The 25,151-nt window shown below is 34.9% G+C and overlaps 2 protein-coding genes across 3 annotated transcripts; one reads left to right on the top strand and one right to left on the bottom strand.

Moving 5' to 3' along the window:
• The first annotated feature begins 6,388 nt into the window (after positions 1–6,388).
• Positions 6,389–15,350, top strand: cabp7b (calcium binding protein 7b). Its single transcript, XM_056457986.1, has 5 exons — positions 6,389–7,343; positions 9,298–9,441; positions 9,821–9,933; positions 10,335–10,482; positions 13,176–15,350. Exons 1-5 carry the CDS (start codon positions 7,235–7,237, stop codon positions 13,301–13,303), a joined length of 642 nt encoding a protein of 213 aa, XP_056313961.1. The 5' UTR covers positions 6,389–7,234; the 3' UTR covers positions 13,304–15,350.
• Positions 15,351–20,046: 4,696 nt separating this feature from the next.
• Positions 20,047–24,560, bottom strand: zmat5 (zinc finger, matrin-type 5). Of its 2 annotated transcripts, none has more exons than XM_056457987.1 (5): positions 24,122–24,560; positions 23,970–24,032; positions 23,783–23,863; positions 21,689–21,797; positions 20,047–20,341 (listed from the first exon to the last, which is right to left on the bottom strand). In XM_056457987.1, exons 1-5 carry the CDS (start codon positions 24,246–24,248, stop codon positions 20,128–20,130), a joined length of 594 nt encoding a protein of 197 aa, XP_056313962.1. In that variant the 5' UTR covers positions 24,249–24,560; the 3' UTR covers positions 20,047–20,127. The 2 variants fall into 2 exon arrangements, with proteins under 2 accessions (XP_056313962.1, XP_056313963.1); XM_056457988.1 differs by having other exon boundaries at positions 20,168–20,412; positions 24,122–24,539.
• Between the last annotated feature and the right edge of the window lie 591 nt (positions 24,561–25,151).

Here is a 25,151-nt window from a genome sequence, read left to right as displayed (position 1 = left end):
CCAAATTAGTTTGTGAAACTTCACTTCTTGTTCAAAGTAAGCATACAAGGCTGTGCTAAATATTTTGTCCAGTGCAGATGTTAATTTTATGTAATTAATATGGTAATATTTATTGAATTATAAGCTTTGTATAAATTATTGAATTATGTCACATTAATTAAATTAAGTATTTGCCCTTCAAGGATTTAATATCAAATTTAGACTTAGTCTTTAAAAGGAAGCAGACAATGAGCAAATGAGTTATTTAACAAAGTTTAATAAACACTGAAAAACAATTTCACTGACTATATTTACACAAATAAAAATATTTCACATTTCATATATTAACATTTTTAATAACTGTTTCTTTTTCAACAATGTAAAATTTAACATTTCATCTTAATGTGGAAAAATGCTTCTAAATCCTCACATTTACACATCTTTTCAGTTTCAGGTTTTTCCTCAATTTTGTGTGGTGCTGCATTATTTAGTCAACTCTGATTTTGTGTTTCTTTCTGGTCTTTCCTGCTGTCACAGAGCAAATCCAGAGCAATGACAAAGAAAGCTGATCCTGATGATCTCCTGCGTGCATTCGAAATGGTGATTTGCTCACAGAAAGAACCCTATAGAGCCACATAGATACATACACTAGATATCGCATACGGACCCTAAGCATGCGTCAATAGCGCCGCCACATTTGTACAGTGCTACCAGGACAAGTGTCATTCAACTGCACTAGTCAAGACTAAAGCCAATGTGAAGTTGCTGGACTTCAGCGCTGTGTACGGGTATTGTAACGAGCAAACAAAGAAACAAAGCATAAAGGCAGAACATTTCATAGGCAAGATTTAGTTTTTTACGTTTTTGTATGTTACAAACTTTTGGGCTAAACAAGTAATGTTATTGATGATAATACAGTCACTTACTGCACTGACCATAAGGCAAAGTAGCACTAACTCGCATTAAATTCTAGGCTTATGCTAGTTTTGTTGAATAAAAGCAGCAAACAATGTAAATGAAATATGACAACAAGACGCAGCGGTGCCAGAAACTATTCTTGTCGGCTAATTGAATGAGTCGTTCATAACGGAGATTCATTCACAAACGAATCGCTCTCTCCGTTAGCATTAGAGATGAAAGCAAGAGAAGGGGTGTGTTTCAGGAAATGGATCAGATCAAATTTAACAAGGAGGAAGGATAGTACATTTCCATGCACACAAACACATGCTCTTTGTTGGCAATGCCAGTGCGGTCACTTATCAATCGATGTAGAAGAGTGATGTAAAATTATCATTTTCAGAAAAAAAAATAAATAAATTGCATACTGACCACCTGGAAAACTCCTGATCATAGATATATGTGTTTATATATCTCTGGCTCTGGATGGCCAGTCCTATTCTGCACCTTCGTCCCACATTCATTTCAAAGGAGCGCTACCCTGTACTAAAACGGCAGCTCTATTGACCCATTCCAATAGACAACAATAGCGTAGGCGACATCTAATGTCGCTTATCTATGATAGAGCCAAGCTAGAGTTCGACCTTGTAGATAAAACCTTTTTTGTTTTTAATTAAAAAATCTTAAAATGTAAACAACTTATAAAAACACATCACATCAATAAGAATATGTGAATGACTCAGTTTTGACAAAAATGTCAGATAGAACCTTATAATTCTAAGGTAACGATTTGTTAATAAAGACAAATAACTTGAGAAATAATTAGCTAATGCATTACATTATACATTGGTTTTCTTAACCCAACATGTTAGTGATGTCATTTACTGTTTGAATGAATTCCTTGGGGGAGAAAACACACACACGATCGAAGAATATATCAATTTCTTATTCTTATTCACTTTGAGAAATCTGGCCACCCCACACAAAATGCTTATATCGCAATTATGCTTTTCATTTTCATATGAAATGCAATTGCTCAAAATGTTAAAACTCAGGTTATTTAAAAATTTGCATGATGCTGTATGTATTATCGTGCAAATACCAATTAGTCAAGTTTTATCATTCACCATGAACACATTCTGCTTAGTAAAACCTAAGCTGTTTTTCTACCGATAAACTGATTGTATTCTGAACACATGTGGATTTCTATTAAAAAAAAGAAAAAGCCCCAATGAACAGTCATCCGTGTAAATGCCTCTCTAGGCAATTACAGAGGCAATCAATATTCCCAATAGCGTTTGGGACAGTAAATGGTTACAATGCGATACAGGTTGCATTTATGAGCTTCTGAAGTATCTTTCTATGCTCTGTTAGTTTAACAGATTACATTTTTCATGCTGTGAAAGTCAGTACTGCGTTGTTTTATCAATGATGTTTTTACCCTGATGCAAGCAAAATTGTCAACAAGTACCGATCCATCAAAAAAAAAAACTACAACATTTCAGTACACTCCCCCCAAAAACATTTGCAGAGCATTATCAAGAACAGTATCTAGTCACTTGATAATGTTTGCTATATAAGCCAGGACTAAAGAGTATAGGCTTAAAGAGTTTTTCAAAGAGGTTGCGAATTAAAAAACCATCCACGTCACAGGCAATTAAACTAAATCAATACATGCATCTCTACTAGGACTGAAGAGGAATATAAGAGCTCTCTGCTCATGAAACTTGGAACACTTTGTTATCTTTAAACTATTTCCCCCATACAGAAAGCAGCCAACATCAGTATTCACACTATTACTATGCTCTCGACTGCAGCTCAGGTCATTATATTACAAACTGATCTAAATTATTTAAAAAAAGTAACCAAGTAAAGAATATTATAGTTAAATGAAAAGCTTGAACATGTTAGTGCATTTAGGTTACATAGGACAGACGAGGAATTCTCTACCATATTTTAATGCATGCTAACTGCTTCCAGACGTATTGATGGCAGTTGTCAGACGAACATTTGAGAGAAACAGGGAAAGAGTAAGGTGCAGTAGAGAGAGACCAATGCTGAGACAAGCTGTCAAACAGTTCAACACCACAAGCTGAAAGCTGAGACAGGACGGCACATTTTGGGCCAGAATAATGAGCTGCTGTATGCCCTCAACACTCGCAAAAAAATCATGTATAGCCTACACTGGAAAGATGACTTGCATTTCCATTTCAAAATCTGGATTTAAAGTCATAATAAATAAATATACAAGACAACACGTATTGTAAAATATGACTTTTTGCGGGAAAATAAAAGAAATACTGCACTTCTCAAGGGCAGTGCTAGGAGGGCCTTTATTGTCTGTTTTCAGGCCTGTTAATTTTCATGCCTTTCACTTGAAATCATTCGAGGCTGCACTGCAGTTCTGCTCTACAAATTAGATTTAGGTTTGCAAGCCCCTTTTTAACTATTTGTATAACCTCTAGTCATTTATTCTGGCTCAAACTGATCTTTTTGTTTATTGAAAGTAACACTGACTAAAAAAAATCTGATTCTGATTCTGAAAATGGAAAAACTTTGTTGACTTTGGCTCATCCAGATGCAAGATCTATCAATTTCATATTTCAGAGGCATAACTCTGAAAACAGACCAATACATTTTGGCAAAGCCATAGCAACATTATTTTTTCTACTTCAGCAGTGGATATTGACAGCTTTTGGACTAAAATTAAACGCAGAGACAATATGCTTAAGCACAAAAACTACTGTTTTATCGTTTTGAGGTCTGTCAAAAGAAACTGTTTTATTTCACGTCTAAAGATGAGCATGCAAAATCGATGTCCTTCACTGAAATAACAACAAACTAATCTTACATTTGGAAATTATATTGTTTAAAATGCAACAATATAAAGAGCTGAAAGCAGCTTACCTTAAAATTACACACAAAAGAACACCATCAATTTAACCTGCTGTTAACACTATCTGAAGAGATTTTTGGTTGAATCAGTCTAGATCAGGGGTTACCAGTGGTGTAAAGTAACTAATTACAAATACTCAAACTACTGTAATTGAGTACTTTTTTCTCAGAAATTGTTATTTACTAAGTAGTTTTAAAAATATACTTTTACTTTCCCTTGAGTACATTTTTAGTGCAGTATCAGTACTTTTACTCCACTACTTTCCTTCCACCTGCAGTCACTGTTTTATTTTTACTTGTCTATGGGGATTAGAAAAATCAGTCCTGTGATTCCTGTCCAATCAGATCGCACATAGAAGGTAAATTGCACCATAATGAACTACCTCAAGACATTGGCGATTTATAATTTCAGCAAACTGTTTGGAAACATTAAAAGTGTCCAGAAGAAGATGCCCAAAATCTTTACACGCAATGACCCAGAGACTGTTTGGATGCATGTCACTGACGAAAAGATGATAGATGTTAACTTTATGTTGACTGAAACAGCCTTAAACAACCAGTAGGCACAAGACGTCAACATGATGTCAAATTGACGTTATACTCCAACGTGGGGACGTGTGCATTTTGTTTGGAAATTAAAATTGGGTTAATGTCAGAACCCAACATCAGCATCAATGTCCAACCTAAAATCAACCAAATATCAACGTCTAATGATGTTACAGCTTGACGTTGTGTTGATGTTACCCCTATGGCGTCTATCAGACGTTGGATTTTGGTTGCCATACCTGATGAATAAATGTCAGTATTTGACATCAATATGATGTTGGTTTAAGATGTTGGCTTGACGTTGGATTTTGGTCACTTTCTATCACTTTCTTTTTACATGGAAAACGTGATTTAAACATGTTCCAGTGGGTTAGATATTAATTAATACCAATTCAATCAACTTTACTGAAGCCTCTCTACTCGACGGTTGGTCTCGGTTGTACGTCATGTTTGTAGTTTGTTTACACTTTTCATCTGAGCTTGTAGTTCTAATCAAATTCACGTCCAACGTGCAATGAATTGTGGGCAATATTAGCAGTTAGAGTATGGATGCTTCTACACTGAGTTTTTACTGGAAATAGTTGACCCTCCGGGAACCTTTGGCATACTCTTTTCAACATACTATGGTTTGGGACATACTAATTCTATTTTTGAATACTATTTAGGATGGATAGTTTGCGATTTGGGACGCAGCCTGCAGAATTCAGCTGATGAAACACACCTGAACCAATTAATTATGACCTGAAGCAGCACTTGATAATTACAGACAGGTGTGTTTGGTCAGGGCTGCGACTGAAATCTTCAGGAAGGTAGCTCTCCAGGAACAGGGTTGGTGACCCCTGTTCTAGATCATTAAATAATTCACACCTGTACGCAGTGCCAGCTGAACGATGGACAGCAGAGATGGACATTTGTTTTACCCATACCTCATTTTAAAATACAGGCATTAAAATCAGATGTGCTATAAATTGTGTTATAAAGTGTCCTATATGTGATCTCTTACAGAAATGAACCATGGTTTTATTAAGTGTACAGTAACCACGTTTTTATGCGGTTTTGTTTGATGTCAGAGACTTTAAGTTGCTGTATGATTTCTGTATAAATCCATTTGGATGAATATAAGTTAATCCAAGCTGTTAACACTGTTCCTATGTTTGACATTCAAATCACCATTTTTGGATGCCTTACTGATGCCATGCTGACATCAATGATTTATAGTGTAATATTAATGATTTGAGCTCGATTAAGCATACATTGCATTGTTTTCCTAACTGAGGTCCTTTTGATCTGTGTGTTGCCATTGGCTTTATGCATGTGGGCTGCTACATTAACCTATTGTTGGTGGCCTAATGCTTTCCCAGTACTAAAAGACTCATGATAGTGGAGGGAGTGAATTAACGAATGAAGGTTTTCCACACCCTCACTTTAATACTCACAACTGATGTGCAATCAACACCTGTCTGCAAGTATGGGCTTCACAGTAGTCACTCACTTAGCCATAGTATTGCTTTCTACACTTTACATGGGATACAAAATACGATTAAAATAAGCATTTTAAACGACGTTTGATGAATAAAACACTTATACAAATATTATTAGGTTGTTTTTTTTATTATTATTGGTGGACAACTGTGTGTGATTTACATATTTAACCTGTTTGTACATCACTGTTTACTGTCAATTCCATGTCTTTTCAACATCATAGACTACATCAGTTTTATAAATGCCATATATAAACTATGGTTACTGGAGCAAAAGTACAGTTAATTTGTGGTTACTACAACCATGATTGATTGTTTTTAGTTTTTCTTTATAGTTTATTTCCGTAAGGGATATGCTAGATACAATACGATTTGAATTTATACGGACCATATTGAAGCACTTATTCAGCAAGCACACCGTAAACCAGTTACCGACAAATAAAAAAGATAAAAGCTTTCGGTGAAACTGAAAGAGTTTCATTCACAGTGGCCCCTTTGTATCTAAGCGCGTTAGAGCGTGCGCGCACAGTGGGCGAGTGACTTTGGCTGAAGGGACAAGCATCAAGCGCTCGCGCATTCGTGGATCAGAGCTCACCGAGGACACAGACGAGCAAACATTTCTTGGATTTCTGTCTTTCATCTCGAGCTTCCGCAAAATAATTGCCATCATCGTTTCTAGCAAATGTGCACATTATTAATCGTTCTGTAATGGAGGATTTCTTTTTCTCGTGTGATTAGTCACTTACTTAAGAACGTGTTATTTTCTTCGATATCTCTCTAAAGGATCAAATTAACAACTAAAATTGACTGAAATGTTAGAAATTGGAACGCTTCAACATATTCTAATCTGTGTAACTCGAGACCGTTCGACTACCTGTAGGATTGCATCAAGCGCGTGAGGGAGGCGGTGATGCCCGGGAGGTAATGCGCATTAGTATAACGTGACACAATTCGGGTTTTTTTTCACTCGATCGGTGAAACATCGTGTACAAACGATGAACATAAGCTAATGGAACCACCGTAATCTCAAGGAGAGCTGACAGCACGTTGTTTTTGAACAGGGATGCTCTGCGTTTATCCTTCAAAGCCAGTTGAAGATGTACAGAACGCGGGGACATTTCCAGCAGCATACGCGTTCCTGTGCCACACAAGCTCCATCTGAATGGCAATACTTGAATGTGCGATTTGGTGAAATCACAAGGCAATAGTTTTCGCACCTGATGCAAGGCAATCCGCAATCGATCGAATGAACGATCATTCCCGCATGAGTGTGCAGAGTGACTAATCGCATCTGGACCACAGTAATCAGGATGGAGACACGCGTTTTGATGGCTGGCTTCGGGCTTTCAGAAAGCGCTCTGTAGTAAAGTTGCAGTGGCCGGACTACAGGTGCTTTATGAAGATCAGGATAAAAGCGTCGGTTTGCCTTCGCAGAGATGCCAGTGCGTGCTGTGACTTCCAGGTTCATGTACAGGGGACTTTGCTCAATTCCAGATATCCTTTCCTACAGGGCTCCCGTCAGCCTCCCCGAGGATGAAGTGGAGGGTGAGTGATATTTCATTTTGAGTTGAAGAGAGACGTTATCTTGGTGATAACGCTGCCAGTACTTTGTGAATGTGGGATTTCAGCACCATGGAGAGCGCCCTGCAGCAGCTTCTACTGTCCACATTCAATAAAGTGCTAGTTTTTTCACCTAGGCTCTATGTACACACGCATTGTTAGAATCATGACAAACGTATACACGTATTAAATATATAGTAAAAGCTTGCAATATGATAGGTAAATGTGGGCTTTCATACCTAAAACATACATACAGACGAAAATCTATGTAGTATTTTAACACTTATTTCAGTTAATGCCTTTTTCGAAAAATGCACATTTAAACAAATTGATTTCATAAGACGCACATATCATATGACATCTAAATTAATTACCTAAACCTTTAAACTTGTATTTTTTTTCCATCCAAGTGTCCTCAGATAAATAAATGTGCAAGAACATGTACTTATGTTCTTTTCATTTTCATTTTATTTACATTGTTTTTGTGCACAGGCTTCCAGCATGTGATACACAGATCTAGCTCATTCGGGTTTCAAAGACAGAGGCCTGCCTTTTGATGTTATCTAAATTACAGTGCTCAGCATATACAAGCACACCCCTCACAAATCTATCTTTTAAATTCATATTTTTAATAGGAAGCTATACAATATTATATTTGAGCATATACATTAAATTAGTCAGTACTGAAGCCAAATCTGGAGCTTCCTTCATTCATTCATTTTCTTTTTGACTGTCTCTTTTTTAATCTGGGGTTGCCACAGAGGAATGAACCGCCAACTTGTCCAGCATATGTTTTATGCAACGGATGCCCTTCCAGCTGCAACCCATCACTGGGAACAAATCTGGAGCTTATGTAACAAAATAACTTATGATAACGGTCCAAAAACTAGTACACTCAAATTTATATGTTATGGAAAAATATTAAACACAAATTTAAAAATGAGAAAAAAATCAAGAGAAGCAGAAAAATTTGAAAACTTTAGTTAAAATGTAATAGTTTAAAATTTATTTTTGCAATATTTTGCAATTAAATCGTATTATCTTTCAATATTTAAATATGTTTGGTGACTAAAATATTATTTTCATAAATATATCTGTTTAATAAATCTGTTTTGTTTGAATGCACCAAAATACATTGCCTACAGTATATTGACTGAGAAATGGATGTACTCAAAATGGGGTGTACTCAATTATTACTGTATAAAATGATGTGGGCAATTAAATTATTGCATTTTAGCATTGTAAAGTCACACAAACATCAGAATTTTAAATATAATGTCTATTCTTTAGCTACTATTATGATATTGTGTGCTTTGGCCATAGGGTTTTATGTTATGCCATGGTAGATCAAAAAGAGATACTCAAAAATAATGGACGGTTTTTATCAATATGATTATTTTACTTAAGAATTTCACTTCTGTTTTGGTGTTTTACCTGTATTTAAAAATCTGCTTTACGTTGTGATGTATTTCAGGTTAAAGGAAGTATCTGTAAAACTATTGAATCATGTCCTGGTTGAATTTTATTTGTAAGTTTTTTGTCTTTTTTTTAATAAATGATGATAATTAAGTATTCTATTGTTCTAATAAATTAAAGTTAACCGACTCTCACAAATAATTACATGCAATTTTGCATTACATTTATCACATCCACCATGATGAAGTAACAGGAAATAATAATACAGCTTAGTGAATTAAAATATGTCCAGAATTTCCTTGTCATAACCATTAATAGCAGCTATCAATAATGTGTGGTTTGACTGTCTCCTGATATTCAAAAGGCAATGAATCAAAGCACTTATTTATTCTAATTTGCTTTCCTCTAATTAATCTGAAGGAAGTAACAAAGTGGTCTGGCTTTTCAATCAGGCTACAAAAACAACGGAAAAGTTTGAATGGTTGTATATTGTGACATGTCAATGTACGTGGCTCATCTGCAGAGATCCGTGAAGCCTTTAAGGTGTTTGACCGTGATGGGAACGGATTCATCTCCAAACAGGAGCTAGGAGTGGCCATGCGGTCTCTTGGCTACATGCCAAATGAAGTGGAGCTGGAGGTGATCATTCAGAGACTGGACATGGACGGTATATCATCCCTCACAAAAATTACACTATTTAAACACACAAGCTCTGTATTTGAGCATATGCATTGATCAACTGTGTGATATTTGATCATTTGTCTTATTTTGATTAGATCAAAGATGTTTTTTGCAGGAATATTTATCAGAGAGGTACAGTGGAATAGCGAATTCGATATAAAACAACTGCAACAGCAAAACAATTCAATATGGTAATGGCTATTGTGAATCACTGAACAAAAGATTGATGTTTCTGATAACAATTCAGAAGATAAGAGTTTGTCAGTTCTGCTGGATCAGCGTGAGATTAAATCTCACAGAATTAAAAAAAAAAAAAAAGGTTAGAGTGAAGCTGGCCTGTGTTTTTGTACCTTTTCATTTTGCAGGTGACGGTCAGGTTGACTTTGAAGAGTTTGTAGCGCTCCTCGGACCAAAGCTGTCTTCGGCTGGTATGCCCGACCGCTTCCACGGAGCCGAGTTTGACTCCATATTCTGGAAGGTGTGGAGGTTTTCTTTGAAATGATCTCAATTATTTGGCCCTATGGTCTCTGTGATTAGTTCTGTCTGGCTTGGGCTTTACTTCGTCCCATTGTTCTGCGACTCTCTGCGATTACTGGTGGAAAAGGAGATTATTCATACATTATTCACACTCTGCAATTAACTTGCTGACATTTCTTTGGTGGTAATAGCATTGAATTAAAATTAATGTTGAAAGCGGCGCTTCAGTCCATTAGAAGGCAATATTCTCTTAAATGTGCTATTTAGTATAACTCATCTGAGCATTAGCCGCTGATCATTTATAGCAGTTATATCATCATCTGAGGGAACATTTGACGTTTTGAACATTGTTCCTTTTAACCAAAAGATCAATTTTACTCTCCTTTCTCTTTTTGTGATTAGTGTGACATGCAAAAGCTGACTGTGGATGAGCTGAAGAGACTCCTGTATGAGACCTTCTGTGACCATTTGACTATGAAAGACATCGAGAACATCATCATGACAGAGGAAAGTCACTTAAACAGCCCGGAGTGCCAAGTAGATATTGACAGTAAGTATTTTTTTTTACACTAACAATTCTCAATAGCGAAGCAACAAAACATGATAACAGCGAACATGATACAATGACCTTGGCTGTTTGTCTCCATCATATTCGCTGCCCCCATGTGAGCCCGCGCATCCGTTTCATTATGAAGTGTCTGGGCATTATCGTGTCAATCAAATTTGTCTGTCAACTCCATTAAAAACGCAAGACACAGAGGCCATCGCTGCAGTGTAGGAAACGGCCTATTTTTAGCTGAAACATATTCTGTTGATAGTCCCGGGGAAATAAAGGAGCTCATGAATCTGTTTGAAGCAGGACAGTGGGGAGTGCATCTGCAATACTGATGAGCACTTCAACACCTCGTACTCTTTGGTATAAAATATCTTTTTAATAAATACCAGCTGCTGGCGTGTTTTTATTCCTCTCATAAGCTTTTATACATATTGTATCTAGTTAAACTGTGGGGAAGTTAAGAAACGTCTTTCCAAAAAAAAAAAAATGCTGTTGTTCTGCCAGCAATTCAGAAAATAGTACAGTATAATCGCAAGCGTAGTTACTTAAATTAAAAATTAATTGCTTACAATGGCTTAAAAGGACAGTTCACCCAAACATTCTAATTTACTTACTATTTACTCTCCCTCAAGTGGTTATAAACCCTCACAAGTGTCTTATGATAAACACAAAAGAAGATATTTTGAAAAAAGCTCATCAACTTCCATAGTAGAAAAAAACAAATACTATTAAAATCAATGGTTAAAGGTTTCCAGCATTCTTAAAAATATCTTCTTTAGTGTTAAACAGAAACTCATAAAGATTTAAAATAAGTAAATGGTGAGTAAATGATGAAAAATATTGAGTGAACTACCCCTTTAATAAATAAGTTTAAACTTACATTTTAGATACAACATGGCAGTTATCTGTATCTGGTGATAACACCCTCATACAGACAGTCGCTTGTTTAGTTATTGATTCATATAAATTGATTGATAATTTATTGTTTATTAATTAATATGGTTGTTTGTTTTGTTATGGACTGTATCTGTGCTTTTGAGCGAATTGGTTAAAGGAATGATTCAGTGAATCACTCAAAGGAATCGGTTTTATTATTGATTGAATCAGTGCACTCATAAACACAGTCACTTGAAAATGTATAACAGAAAGGGCCACTGAAACAAAACGCACAGACTGGAGTACTCAAAAAGAGAGAAGTCAGAGTCATACAAACACTAAAAAGTGGAAAGTTGCCTGAGCAATCAAATTTAAAGCTGAAATTAGTTGTTACATAAATCAACACAGGCTCATTGGAATATGTGCTTCAGCCTTGAATCGACATGGGCCGGTATAAGATTCTGACGCTATGATAACCTTGAATAAAAATAATCACTGTTGCACGGTTTTACGGTATTGTGATTACTTCTCTAAAATATATTCTTTTAAAATGTTTGGGTAAACAACAACAACTTTTTCCCCTTTGAACAATATGGCTTTTATTTTGAGAAACTTTTATAATATTTTGGAGCAGTAAACATGTCAGGCTAAATAATTCTAATGAATCATTGACTTGTGCTGTTTTCATTAGGTTCCAAAACACAGATTCCATTAGAATTTAAAACAGCATCTTTGATATCTTTTTTGCTGAAGATACTGTTGTCCTAAAAACAAAACAAAAAGAAAAACCTAATTAAAAAAATCCCACACATACCTTAGGAACGCTTTTACAGAAAATGTAGGCGGTTTTAAAACCTTGATTTTCCATTCCATCTCTATTTGTAAAACCAAAAGAAAAATGTACTTAAACATACGCTTGGCTACATTTTCTAGATAAATGAATGCTACGGGTCAGTACAACACAATCAACTTTTGTTCCTTTTCACACTATTGATATAATCAACAATTAAATGATTATTTTCATGAAGTTGATTGTCCAACACCAAATAAATAGCACAACACAACTTAATGGTGTTTATGTTGAATTTGTAATTGAATAATTTTGCCTCACCTATCTATCAGCATATTGACAACTTTTCTGAAGTGGTCAGTGGGTTTAGGGAAGGGTTTGCAAGGCGATCTGTATAAGGCCTAGAAGTCTTCTAGTGGATGTTAAAATAAATTGAGGAAGTAGAAGATCTCAATGAAGATGTTTATTCAGCAAAGCAGTCTCAAAGTACAAGGCATTACCCTTGGGAGTCAAAATTAACTCAGAACATTCTTAAACTCAAACCATTTATACAGTTTTAATTTACTGCCTTTAAATGTAAATGAAGTTTCTCTTGGCTGTCATCAAAGCAGTGCTCTGTATGTTATGCAGCTTAAACATCTTATTGTATGAGATGGTTCTCTGTGTCCAACAACATGAAATTTAGAGCAAAAGTTGAGTTGAGGCGGAGTAATATTTTAATATGTGTACAAGGAGGTTGTGTATCTGATATATACAGTACAACAAAACGTACCCAAATTAGCACATTTCAAATTCACAAAAATAGAGTGAAGCGCCCTCTACTGAATTTTTTATCTGAAACGTACAACAAAATGTACCTGGAGCAATGCATTTTCTTTTTTTTTATTTTACATATCGCAAAAAATGTAGGCCGAGGCATGTATTTCCAATGAGTCTGGGTTGGTATAAATGTTTGGCTGAAAAATGTAGCAAGATTAATAATAACCTTTTATCTTCCATTTTCTTCAACTTGTCTCCAAAGAAAGTCCCATGCAACAAGTCAAGCACACCTGTGTGCGAAAGAGCTTGATTTGTGCCTTCGCCATTGCGTTCATCATCAGCGTCATGCTCATCGCAGCCAATCAGATGCTTCGAAGAGGAATGAAATGAACAGCTCTTTTTCTAATACAACGAATAACTGACAAGAGGAAAACAAGGTAAAAATGCAAAAAAAAAAAGTCCACTAATTTCACTAGTTTATAATGATCAATTTTACAGAAACACCAAAGGCTGCTCTTTCATTCTACTATAAACTCAAGGTAAAGTCAGACTGTTGTTAAATGAGGAAACAATGTACCCCAGAGTAATAGTTTAAAGGTGTCACGGTCTTTATTGTGTAGCACTAAGTAATGATCATTGTCCTATAAGATATTAAATGTTTCTTGGCTCATGGGACAGAGTAGAGATCTATTATAATGTAGCACTTCATACTTAAAATATTAGATTGTATTGTACGATTGTAATCCCCTTCATATCAATACCCTGTCAGGGTCATTATATAACATTATGACAGAAATATTCCCCCTTTTTGCAACAACATCGAGTCACCGGATCATATATTTTACCAAACATCACCGGTTTGATCGATGTCTACTGTAAAATGGGAAATTTGAGATTTCAGAATGAAAAGAGGGATTAAAATGATCCACTTAAAGTCACCAAATGTTAGGCTCAGAGCAATTTAAAAAGAAAATGAATGTAAGGTACTAGAAACTTACCAGTACTAAACTGTGATGGAAAGTAGAGTACATTTGGTGACAATCCAAAGTGTTACTGAATGGAACCTGTGCAATTGTCTTTTGTTTAACTTGCAAAAACAATATTTCTTCCAGTCTTGACTCTCAGGATTGTTTGTCGACAGGTCTTTTATTAATTTGTCTACTGGTTGTGTGATAAATGACTAAATATAACAGGCTATTCGTATTGTGCACACATGTAAGACTAAATGTTTTTGTCGATATCCTGCAATATAACTGTTCTAAGTGTTAATACATACAATTACATATTTGCATGAAATGTTTCTTAGTGCTGACAACATCAACGTTGTCAACGAATAACCAGTCTGTATAAGTACTATTCTTTAATAACTTGTGGTTTTCATTTTTTCTGGGATGTTGTGATCTCGTCTTTCTATCTAATTTGTCTCCGCAATATCTCTGTCAACTGGAAAACTACAGGTCACGTTTAAGGCTTTTATTTCGTACACATTTATGGATACAGAGCATTATTCAAAGGTAATGAAATAGTGCACATTAATCCAAATTAATATTTCGAAGTTAACTTAATAGCTTTAGGTTGGTGGTAATGGTAACAAGCAATATTTGGCTTATGCATACTCTGAAATAAACGTATGCATCCAGCATCTATCTGTAATTTATGCATTCGTCAGTAATCTCAGTGCCTAAACAGTAAGTTGGATGGTGTTGTTCTCTGTGTGTCCAAAGTCTATATTTTTTGTGCACTTGTGCCAGTAGTTAATTCACATGTGTTCTATTACAGATAACTGATATGAATGAGTTAACATTTTCCTTGCTTAACAATAATGCAAGTTAAGTCTAAGCATATGATGATAATTGTAGTGAGACTAATATTATATTAGTTTAAAGAGGCTGCAGAGAGACATATCAATGTACAACGAAATGCTTATTTCAGATTAATATTATACATTAGAAAAAGGGATTTATTTTATGTGTAATCAGCAAACTCAGATATTCTGAGTGATCCGTGAATGCCGACATAATCGTTGAGCAAAATACAAAAGCAATGACATTCCTTTTGCAGTTGCATGTATTTGTAATTTTCTGACATGTTGTATTGTGCAATGTTAAAGTCAGCCTTTGTTCTCAAAATATGCAATCTATGCTTATTTGATGACAATTTACTGTGATTTAAAGTTACAGTTTCTTTATATACACACACACATACACATGCATATACAAACTGAGATACACTGATTTCAGGACATCGGAAACATATCATGCTTTCAATTTCCAAAGCTTGAGCATGTGATCTGTGCAAATTGTTTTTACACACTAATAAGGCTACTGTTATTATTTAACATGGCAATATGTTTTTCAATCGGAGTAATAAATGGGTAAAACCTATAGGATTATAAGAAATATAGTTTTATTTTTGTATTTTTCCAATATTTCTTTAATATAAGATCATCTTACTCTACATGGGAATATTACAGCAAATATATTTAAATGACATCTGTTATATTTGACTACATAATGGCTGATACATGATAATGGCAGTTACAATTTAGCATACATAATTATATTAATGTAGTGACGTAACGTTAATATATACAACTGATGTATGTAACTTTATATTGCATCAATGTAGCTGTAGAAAACAACCTTGAATCTATGATGTGCCAAAATGTGCTGATGTTACATTTCAATGTGAGCAACTGAATTAAAACGGTGGTGCTTCTTCTTTGGTCTTTTTCATTGTGTATTTCTCATTATCATTTTTGCATTAAAAGGTACAATATCGGAGACATTACTACACAGACAATAGAAGATTTGCATTTACATTCTTTAGTTACCTGTATGCCCGGCCATACTCAGCCCGGATTGCACAGTTAATGTACACTAGCGCTGCACGATATTGGAAAAATCTAGTATTGCGATATTTTGTTATGCCGCGATTATATATTGCAATATGAATACAATTCCACCAGGTGACTCGATGATGTCTATTTGGACAGAATTGATCATTTTAGATTGATTAGGTGATGTTGTAGGGAAGCGTATATGCAAAAAAATCTAATAAACAATCTACAAGCACAGAATACAATAAAGAAAAAGATATATTTATTTACATTTATTTGTACACTATACTAGTTTATTTGTCTATAACAGTGTTTCCCAACCCTGTTCCTGAAGCCACACCAACAGTACACATTTTCAACCTCTCCCTAATCAAACACACCTGAATCAACTTATCATAACATCAGAAGAGACTCCAACACCTGAAGTTAATGGGTCAGAAAAGGGAGACATCCAAAATATGTACTGTTGGTGTGCCTCCAGGAACAGGGTTGGGAAACACTGGTCTATAACATGCATCATCTTTTTAATTTTTTTCTATTAAGTGTTTTTTTTCTCCCTCTCTTAACGCTGAATGATGATTGTTGAGTTGACCTTGTGTTCGAAATATTATGTTAGTACTGTTTAGATATTCTAATGAGTCATGAGACCATAGCGTTTAAAAGAAACTCCAGATGCACCTGATCACTGTTACCCTAATGAAGGCAGTTATTTGCCGAAACACATAGGTGCAGTTAAGGAATAGCCATGTCAATAAAGGCTTTTTATATTTTTTTTTCACATTTTTTGAGTGCCTTGGACAAATTTTTGCTGATTATTCTGAAAAAAAAAACAAAACAAAACTGTGTTTTAGCATTTTCTGAGTCTAACAATATTCAGGTGCAGTAATTGAATAATAAAAATACAAATAATTCAATAAAACTCATCGTTATTAAAGTTACAAATGATACAGGACTTTTTTTTACACTTGAATGCTTTTAAAATCATAATACAGTCAACAGGCTTCAAAAACACATGCAAATGATAAATTATAATCCAGAGTCAGCATTGCATATCTTGCGATGTGACTATTATGAATGAACACATAGCTCTATCGATGTTGAAATAATATATTGTGCAGCCCTAATGTACACTGTAAAAAAATTCTGCCATATTTTTTGGGTTGAATCAAGAGAAATTTTCCAGTCATCACAACTTGAATCAGTCGAACTGACTAATACTATCTTAAACTTTGTATGGGTAAAATGTTTTTGTTTTATTTTGTTTTGTTAAAACCTGATTAACTTATTAAATTAAGTTAAAGTTACAAAAACTATTGTTGCCATGACTTTGTCAAATAATCCTTTACAGTGGAATATGTTGTTTTGTCCAAGCACAGTGAAAAATGTGTGGAAGCTGCTAATCATATAGAGTAGGATGTAGTAAACAGAAACGGCTGCAATATTTTGACAAACTGAATTTCTTAGATGGTTAAAAAAGAAGTATGTGTGTGCAGTGCATTGATAGTAGTGCCATGGCAAAAAAATAATTAAAAAGATATTTTTATTCAGTATTGAATAAAATATTACCCCAATAAAGAAATAAAACATGTCATCACAACACTATGCATCCTGGGAATTTGAGACAAAGGTTCCTACAGTAGATCCCATTGATGTACAATCCAAAGCCAACGGCCACAGAATAGTCAAACGTTTCATGGTAATTCTTTGTGAAAAACATCTTATAAACACTATAAAATTGACTAATGTTTAGATATTTAAAAAATTAATAAATATGTTTGAGAAGCTGAAAAAATGTATTAGATAATATTCTGTCTCCAGCACTTACGTGGAACTATGAAGCTGAGCAGAGAGGGTGAGGGAGGGGATCAAACAAATGAACCAGCTTATCTGTAAGTGTCAGGGTATCAATGAGTAGACACAAGAAAACATTTTCATATATGATTCTCTAATCGTTGAGTAAGAGCTTACATTTTATGGCAAATCAGTGTAATGAAATGATAATTGTGCACTCTTGAGCATGTCATAAAAGATAACGGATATCAACTCAAGATGACATAGGGTCACATTTTCTATTTTTAAATGATAAGAATACACATGTATGCAATCATGATTATTGCCCTGGAAGTCCTGGTTCAGTTTAGCCAACACAAACACCTATTGTTCCTCAATTTTGTCTTTTTTTACAGGCATTTCTGAGACAAAAGCAGTTATGGGCCAAAGTTCAATTCCAAACATCATTTTTGTAAATGTGTCTCAGAAAAATCCTTACTGGTGTCCATCTTAAGACAAAACAAAAGCACTGATATATTTTTAAGCTTAGCCATTGTCTTAGTTTCTTTCAGTTGAAACAGCTCAGACTTGGAGTTTAGTCTAGGATTAGGCTTAAGGTTAGGCTTACATTCTGTGCTTCCAATATGGTCGACTGAAGAAAAAATACTCTATAAAGATTATACTACAGAAAGCAGCATTTTGAACATGCTTGCTGGGTTGGATTTATTAATTAAATGAACTTTATAAAGATTATATTGGTTCTCCTTCCACAAATTTGCTCTTCTACAAAGGTTATTCTAGCATTTTGATTTGTTCTGCTGATGAGAGGTTTGGTCGCTGCAGAGTGCCTTTCAGTCCAAACTCTCTTAAACATGGAGACACTGCATGCAGAGAAAGATCTTAAGCCTGTTCAGAGCTGAACTGGAGAGCACTTCCTGCTGCAGTGTTGAATCAATTGTCCACAGAGATCCTCTGCATAATTCTGTCCTCTTGTGGACACTCAGCCTTTCAGAAGGCTTGAACGAGTCAGTCACAATATTCTAGAAGAAATTATAGACTTGAACCAACCAGCTTCTATTGCTATTGCTGAAAGCTCTGCTTGGCATTCATCTGGACAACTTGGGTTTCGATCACACTATAAGGGCTCACCATCTTGCTGCAAATTAAATAGTTAAAAATAATAATAAAAAAATGATCACTTGGTGCCAGATTAATAATATCTGGGAGGTATCTGAAAGTGTTCTACAATTGTGATCAGTGTTCATTTTCTAATGTCATTTACGTTTTTTATACTGTGCTTCAGAATAAATTTAACACATGAAACATGCTTAAAACTGATATTCTAATCCTTTTAGGATGACTTCAAATAGGATTAAGAGGTGACCTTAGTAATTTAGTTATTCTATAATTGTGATCTCCAGTGCACTTCAATTTTCTTAAATACATATTACTCTGAATGACCATGGAGCAATCTTTCACTATGTTGTGTTTTTAATTTTTTAATTATTTGAAATGCTAGACACTTTATTTAAATTAATATGCTATGTTTATCAAATCAATGTTGTAAATCAATGTAGACAGCAAAATAGGACAATTTCTTCTTGATATACTGGTGTTTCATTACGAATGCATTTAAGAATGAGAGCAAAGCTTTTAACAACTAATTTACTTTATCTTTGCTTCAACACATCGCCAATAGTACCTTTCATCAGCAGGATTGTAAATGCAGTGCGTCCCAGTCAAGAGTAACATTCATCAGTGCAGACAAGAGGAATTCACCAATGCCATGCAAGCTAACAGTACAAAACATTCCTGCGACAAGCAATCAGGGCTGAATTGAAAGTGCTTCCCTCATCTGAATTTCAATCTAAACCACTGACACAAGGCAACCAAAAGAATCAGCTTGGGAACATTGTCAACTTCTTGATATATAGCAAATAAAATCAACCAATAAAGTTAACTCTTACCTTTTAAGGGAAAATAACTAGGGATGTCCAGATCCGATCACGCGGTTTCAGACTCGATCGGAATCTAACGTTACCTCCCCATCAGGTTAAATGGCGGCAAAGTGAACATGAAAGCAGCTTGAAGTGGAAAGCGTGAGCATGTCTGCGGTCTGAAGGTATTATAAAGTTGATGACGACAATATTGACCTAGCAAACTGTGAGATATGTAAACTTGGGATTGCCTGCCGGGTATTGTAAATTGAGGTGCTACTAAAGTCCAGAAGTAAAGAATTTATGTTATTTATTACTTGATTGTTCAAGCGACCTCACAGAAGTGCTCTGTTTGTTAACAGAGTTGTTAAATGTTAAAATAAAATGAATTAAATAACAAATAAGGAACATCTTGGATCTGCTTCTTCGCTCTTCTTTATTATTTTTTTAAGTATCGGATCGGGTTTCAGTATCGGCAGATACTCAAAATCAAATGACTCAGACTTGAGGGCAAAAAAACTTGATCGGGACATCCCTAGAAATAACATATTGTTCCATTCAGGAAACACAAAATTACTGACTCTGCATTATGAAGTTAAATGCACTGATTTTATTGAGAGTGTTTATATAAAATGTAAACTTATTCAGTCATGCAGACATGTTTCCTATTATACAATTATATTCTGCACGCAATTCTTTTCTGACAGAAATACGTACATTGTTTTTGATTTAAAAAAGCCTTTGTAAATATTACAGTCAGCGGCATGGTCTGGGGGAAAAATCATTAAATAAAAGGAATTTAAATTCCATTTCAACCCCATTCGTTGTGCTTCGTCACTCTCCAACCACCAGCAGGTGGAGGATGTAGAGATGGAGGAAGATCTGGAATAGATAGCAAATAAGGAGGTATCTCAATGTTTTCTGTGCATTCTTCCTCTTCCATCCTTAAAACTCTGCAAATAAAAAGGAATTAACATGTTAAATAGACAGTTCACCCAAAAAGGAACATTTCATCACACTCAAATGGTTCTAAACTTTAGGAGTTTCTGGCTTCTTTTGAACACAAAACAAGACATTCAGAAGAATGTTGGGGAAAAAGCAGCCATTTATTTCCCTGGTAAAGTAAAAACAGTTTCAGTCGATGGCTGTCCCCCTCCCAAATTCTTCTGTATATGTTCCTTCGTGTTCAACAATAAAAAGAAACTCTAAGGGGTTTGTAACAAGTGAAGGGTGAATAAATGGCAATTTTTTGGGTGAACTATCCCTTTAAAGCTGATCTGAATAGCGTGCGTGTGTGTTCTCTAGCATTGGATCCTACATGCAGGTAATTATGCAAATGGCACAGCTGCAGGCGTCTCATTTTCATGTGTCAGGGTGACCTCAAAAACAAGATGTTTCATGTATTTTGAATGCTCTGAAGCACACTCGCACCAAAGCAGCTGGAATTCCTCTCCTATTAACATCAGCCGCATGTTCAATCATAACATAAGACTGCTGCTTTTGAGAGACAAACAAGTCTTTGGATTTGCTATAGCATAAGCCAGCATTTTTAAAACGGGGGTCCGAGGGCACAAGCGAGAATGATTGGGTGCGGGGAAAGTTTAGAGAGAAAAATTATATCCTATACAGAACTGAATTCTTCAAATAAAAGGACTAATATAAATAATAATTAAATATTTAATTAAGATAAAAATTATTAAAAGAGTAAATAAATTTGAATAATTTTAAATACAAAATATGATTAAATTGAATTTGATAAATCATCTAATATTACACTAAAATAAATAATAAAGTAAATAAATAAATACATTTAATTAATGCAAACAAACTACTATAATGAATAGAACATGGTGTAATAATGGTACTAAATAGAATCCAAATACTTTCAAACTCATATTTCAGAGCCATTTGTAATAATATTAAACCTGCACTGTATAAACTAGTTTCATGTACAACAAATTATACAGGCACCTTTTGCATTTTATGATCAGGGTCCCTCACGCAAGGATGGTTTTATTTAATGGTCTGTGGACAAAACTCCTGGCATAAGCAAATTCTTTCATAGCTGAATGTGAATTGTGAGCTCCGTGTGAGAGTGAAAAGTGATCGTTTGTCAACATCAAAGTCAAAGTAATTGAGAACTGAGGCATCCACAGTGAACAAGACACTTATTGGAAACACTCCAGCCTTCCTAAATCACCATTCTGTGCAGTATCCTGCCATAAGTACCTTCCTGATGTCAAAGCAGCCAGTTTCTTCTCTCTTCTGGAGAGCCATTCATCAACGCTACGCTCAGATGATCCATCCTGGTCAGGATCTTCCTTCTGACGCTTTTCATCTGATAGGAAAATCGCCACAAAGTTCTCGGTTAACTAAACAAGTGTGCACCAACAGCCGTCAGCATTAAATATTGCTTTTCAATAAACTTATAGGGAGAATTCACCTTTAAAATGTAAATATGTTTTCCATCATCATTAGTTTCTTTTTTCTGTTCAACACAAAAGAAGATGTTTAGAAAAATGTTGAAAAAGCTAGCAATTGACATTCATAGAAAGTGGAAAAATTCAATGAGGTAAAGTTGGTTTTATACTAGCACATTCGTTCAGTGACATCTTGTGACATGCCCCTTATATTTATTTGACTGTGAACAATGTCGTACTTTAAATTGAGGAAATGTTGTTTTATATTCACACTATATATTTAGTCACAATTTGTGACATGCTTCTTGCATTAACTACTATGGTAATTTAAATATTCGGCATGAAATCTCACGCACGCATGACTTGAAATCAACATTAGCACTATTCATAAATATTTACATTAGATGTCGCCTACTCTGTTGTTGTCTATTGGAAGGAATGCATCAATAGAGCTGCCATTTTAGTACAGGGCAGCGCTTCATTGAAATGAATGTGGGACCAAGGTGCAGAGTAGGACTGACCATCCAGAGCCAGAGATAAATATACACATATATCTATGATCGGGAGTTTTCCCAGTGGTCAGTATGCAAATTTTTTTTTTTTTAATTAAGAAAATGATCATTTTACATCACTCTTCTACATCGATTGATAAGTGACCGCACTTGCATTGCCAACAAAGAGCATGTGTTTGTGTGGATGGAAACGTAAGGCAAGGCAAGGCAAGTTTATTTATATAGCACATTTCATACACAGTGGCAATTCAAAGTGCTTTACACAAACAGGAATAAAAGAAACAAGTATAAGAGAAATAAAAACAAATAATAGAAATGGTAGAAATAAAAATAAAATAAAAGCTGATAAAATGTGTTATAAAAGAATTTAAAAAAAGAGAAAAACATAGTAGTTCGATCTGTCGGACGTAGCACAGTGCTCATTCAGTAAAGGCACAGCTAAACAGATGTATCCCCTAACTCTAACGTACTATCCTTCCTCCCTGTAAATTTTATCTAATCCATGTCCTGAAACACACCCCCTCTCCTGCCTTCACTTCTCATTCTACCAGAGAAAGCGATTTGTTTATGAATGAATCTCCGTTATGAACGACGCGTTCACTTAATAATACAAGTTTCTGGCAAGGCAGCGTCGCTGTCATATTTCATTTACATTGTTTGCTGAATTTATCCAACAAAACTAGCATAAGCCTAGAATTTAGTGCGAGCTGGTGCTACTTTGCCTTATGGTCAGTGCAGTAAGTGACTGTATTATCATCAATACTTGTTTAGAACAAAAGTTCATAACATAGAAAAACGTAAAAAAAAAAAAAAAAAAAAAAAGGAAATCTTGTCTATGAAATGTTCTGCCTTAGTGCTTTGTTTTCTTTGTTTGCTCGTTACTAGACCCGTACACAGCGCTAAAGTACAGCAACTTCACATTGGCTTTAGTCTTGACTAATGCAGTTGAATGACACTTGTTCTGGGAGCACTGTACAAATGTGGCTGTGCTAATGACGCATGCTCAGGGTCCGTATGCGATATCTAGAGTATAGATCTATGAGCACTATTTATTTGACTGTGGACACCTACTTTGATAGCTGCTAAAGTGATTTCAACATTTAGAACTTTTAAACAATACTTTTTTTATTATTATTATTATTATTAAGGAGAATGTATGAATGTGTAAATTTAAAACCAACTTTACCTCAATGAAAAATACTATTGATGTCAATAGTTACCAGTTTCCAACATTCTTCTAAATATCTTCTTTTGTGTTCCACAGACAAAAGAAACCGAAACAGGTTTGGAGCAAGTGGAATGTGAAAAATTATTTTTTAAATGTTTGAATTAACTATTCATTTACATATCAGTGATAGTTCAAAAATGCATGAAGTTCTGATCATCCTCACCGTCAATCTTTTGTTCCAGCATCTTCATTTGCTTCTCAGACATGTGTGAAAAACGACAGCTCGTGCCAAACACACATTGTCCTGGGATGCATTAACAATAAAGTTACCTTGTCTGCTTCATAACTTGGAAAATGTTTCATCTAAATAAGCATAAGCAGTAACTGTTAACTTCTGTCAGATTTATTACCTGTCTGAAGAAACTTTCTACAGACTTCTTTCGCTCGTTCGTCGTTTAAAAGTGTGGCAGCGTCTGAATAAAATGAAATAAAACCATTTAAACGTGTTTTATCTGGAGATATTGCTTCACTTTCCTTCTGTTGCTGTCTGCAGTAACGTTACCTCTGAAGTTGTCAAACCAGGCTTTCTTCGCCCGGTGATGCTGGACGCCGTTCAGGTGCTTCTTTCTGTTGTGGAGGTTGTCCTGAAAGCTGCGGTCACAGTAGTCACAGTAATATCGTTTCCCCATTGTTTTTCAAACTTAAAATTTAATCTGGGCTTTAGTTTAATTAAGGAGAAATCAATATACGTTTTGTTAGGCGTCTAGCAAAACAGGCATGTTTCTTCTGTTTGCTAGTTCAACATGGCGGTGAAAATACGCCGACTGCGCAGACTCAGAATTAACTGACGTGCAGCGGCCTCTAGCGGACAAATACACTTCCACACCTTTACCTTACCTGCCTAGTTTGCACCTTTTCAAGAAAGTTTACATTTGAGACTGACTGAAGTCGTTTGAAAAGGCAACTTTTTGTTGTATAGCCTACTACACAGTGTTCTGAAGTATAAATTAATTAATTATTACATGTATTTGGAAATAAGCTCCGATTCGGAAAGGAAATGGAAAGACTGTAAAAAAGATAAATTCTTTCCTAAAGGAATAGTTCATAAAAATGAACATTTCCTCACCCTTTACTCACACACAACACAAGTGGTTCTAAAATGTATTTCATTGAACACTAAACAGGGCATTCTGATAGAACGTTGGAAGCCGGCAGCCATTGACAACTATAGCAGGAACACAAATACTATGGAAGCCAACGGCTGCTGCTTTCCAACACTCTTCAAAATATCTTCTGTTGTGAACTCAAACATGTTTGGAACAAGTAGAGGTAAAAGGAGTAAATGATGACTAAATTTCATTTTTGGATGAACAATCCCTTTAATAATAAACTTACATGTGTATTATGATTACATTTAAAAGATTATCTGAAAGCTTTGATTATCATAAAATATTTTTCAGATATTCACAGAATAAAACACAGAGATCGTTTTTTAAGTAAAACTAGCTATACAATCATTAAATTTTTATATTGTTATTCAAATTTTGAAGTGTTGTAGCGTTAAATGAAAAAGATTTATTTAGTATGATATT

The sequence above is a fragment of the Danio aesculapii genome, chromosome 5, assembly GCF_903798145.1.
Source record: "Danio aesculapii chromosome 5, fDanAes4.1, whole genome shotgun sequence".
In the NCBI taxonomy this organism is placed as follows: Eukaryota; Metazoa; Chordata; class Actinopteri; order Cypriniformes; family Danionidae; genus Danio; species Danio aesculapii.
The sequence above is the reverse complement of the archived record's forward strand: the minus strand, read 5'-3'. Positions and strand labels throughout refer to the sequence as shown.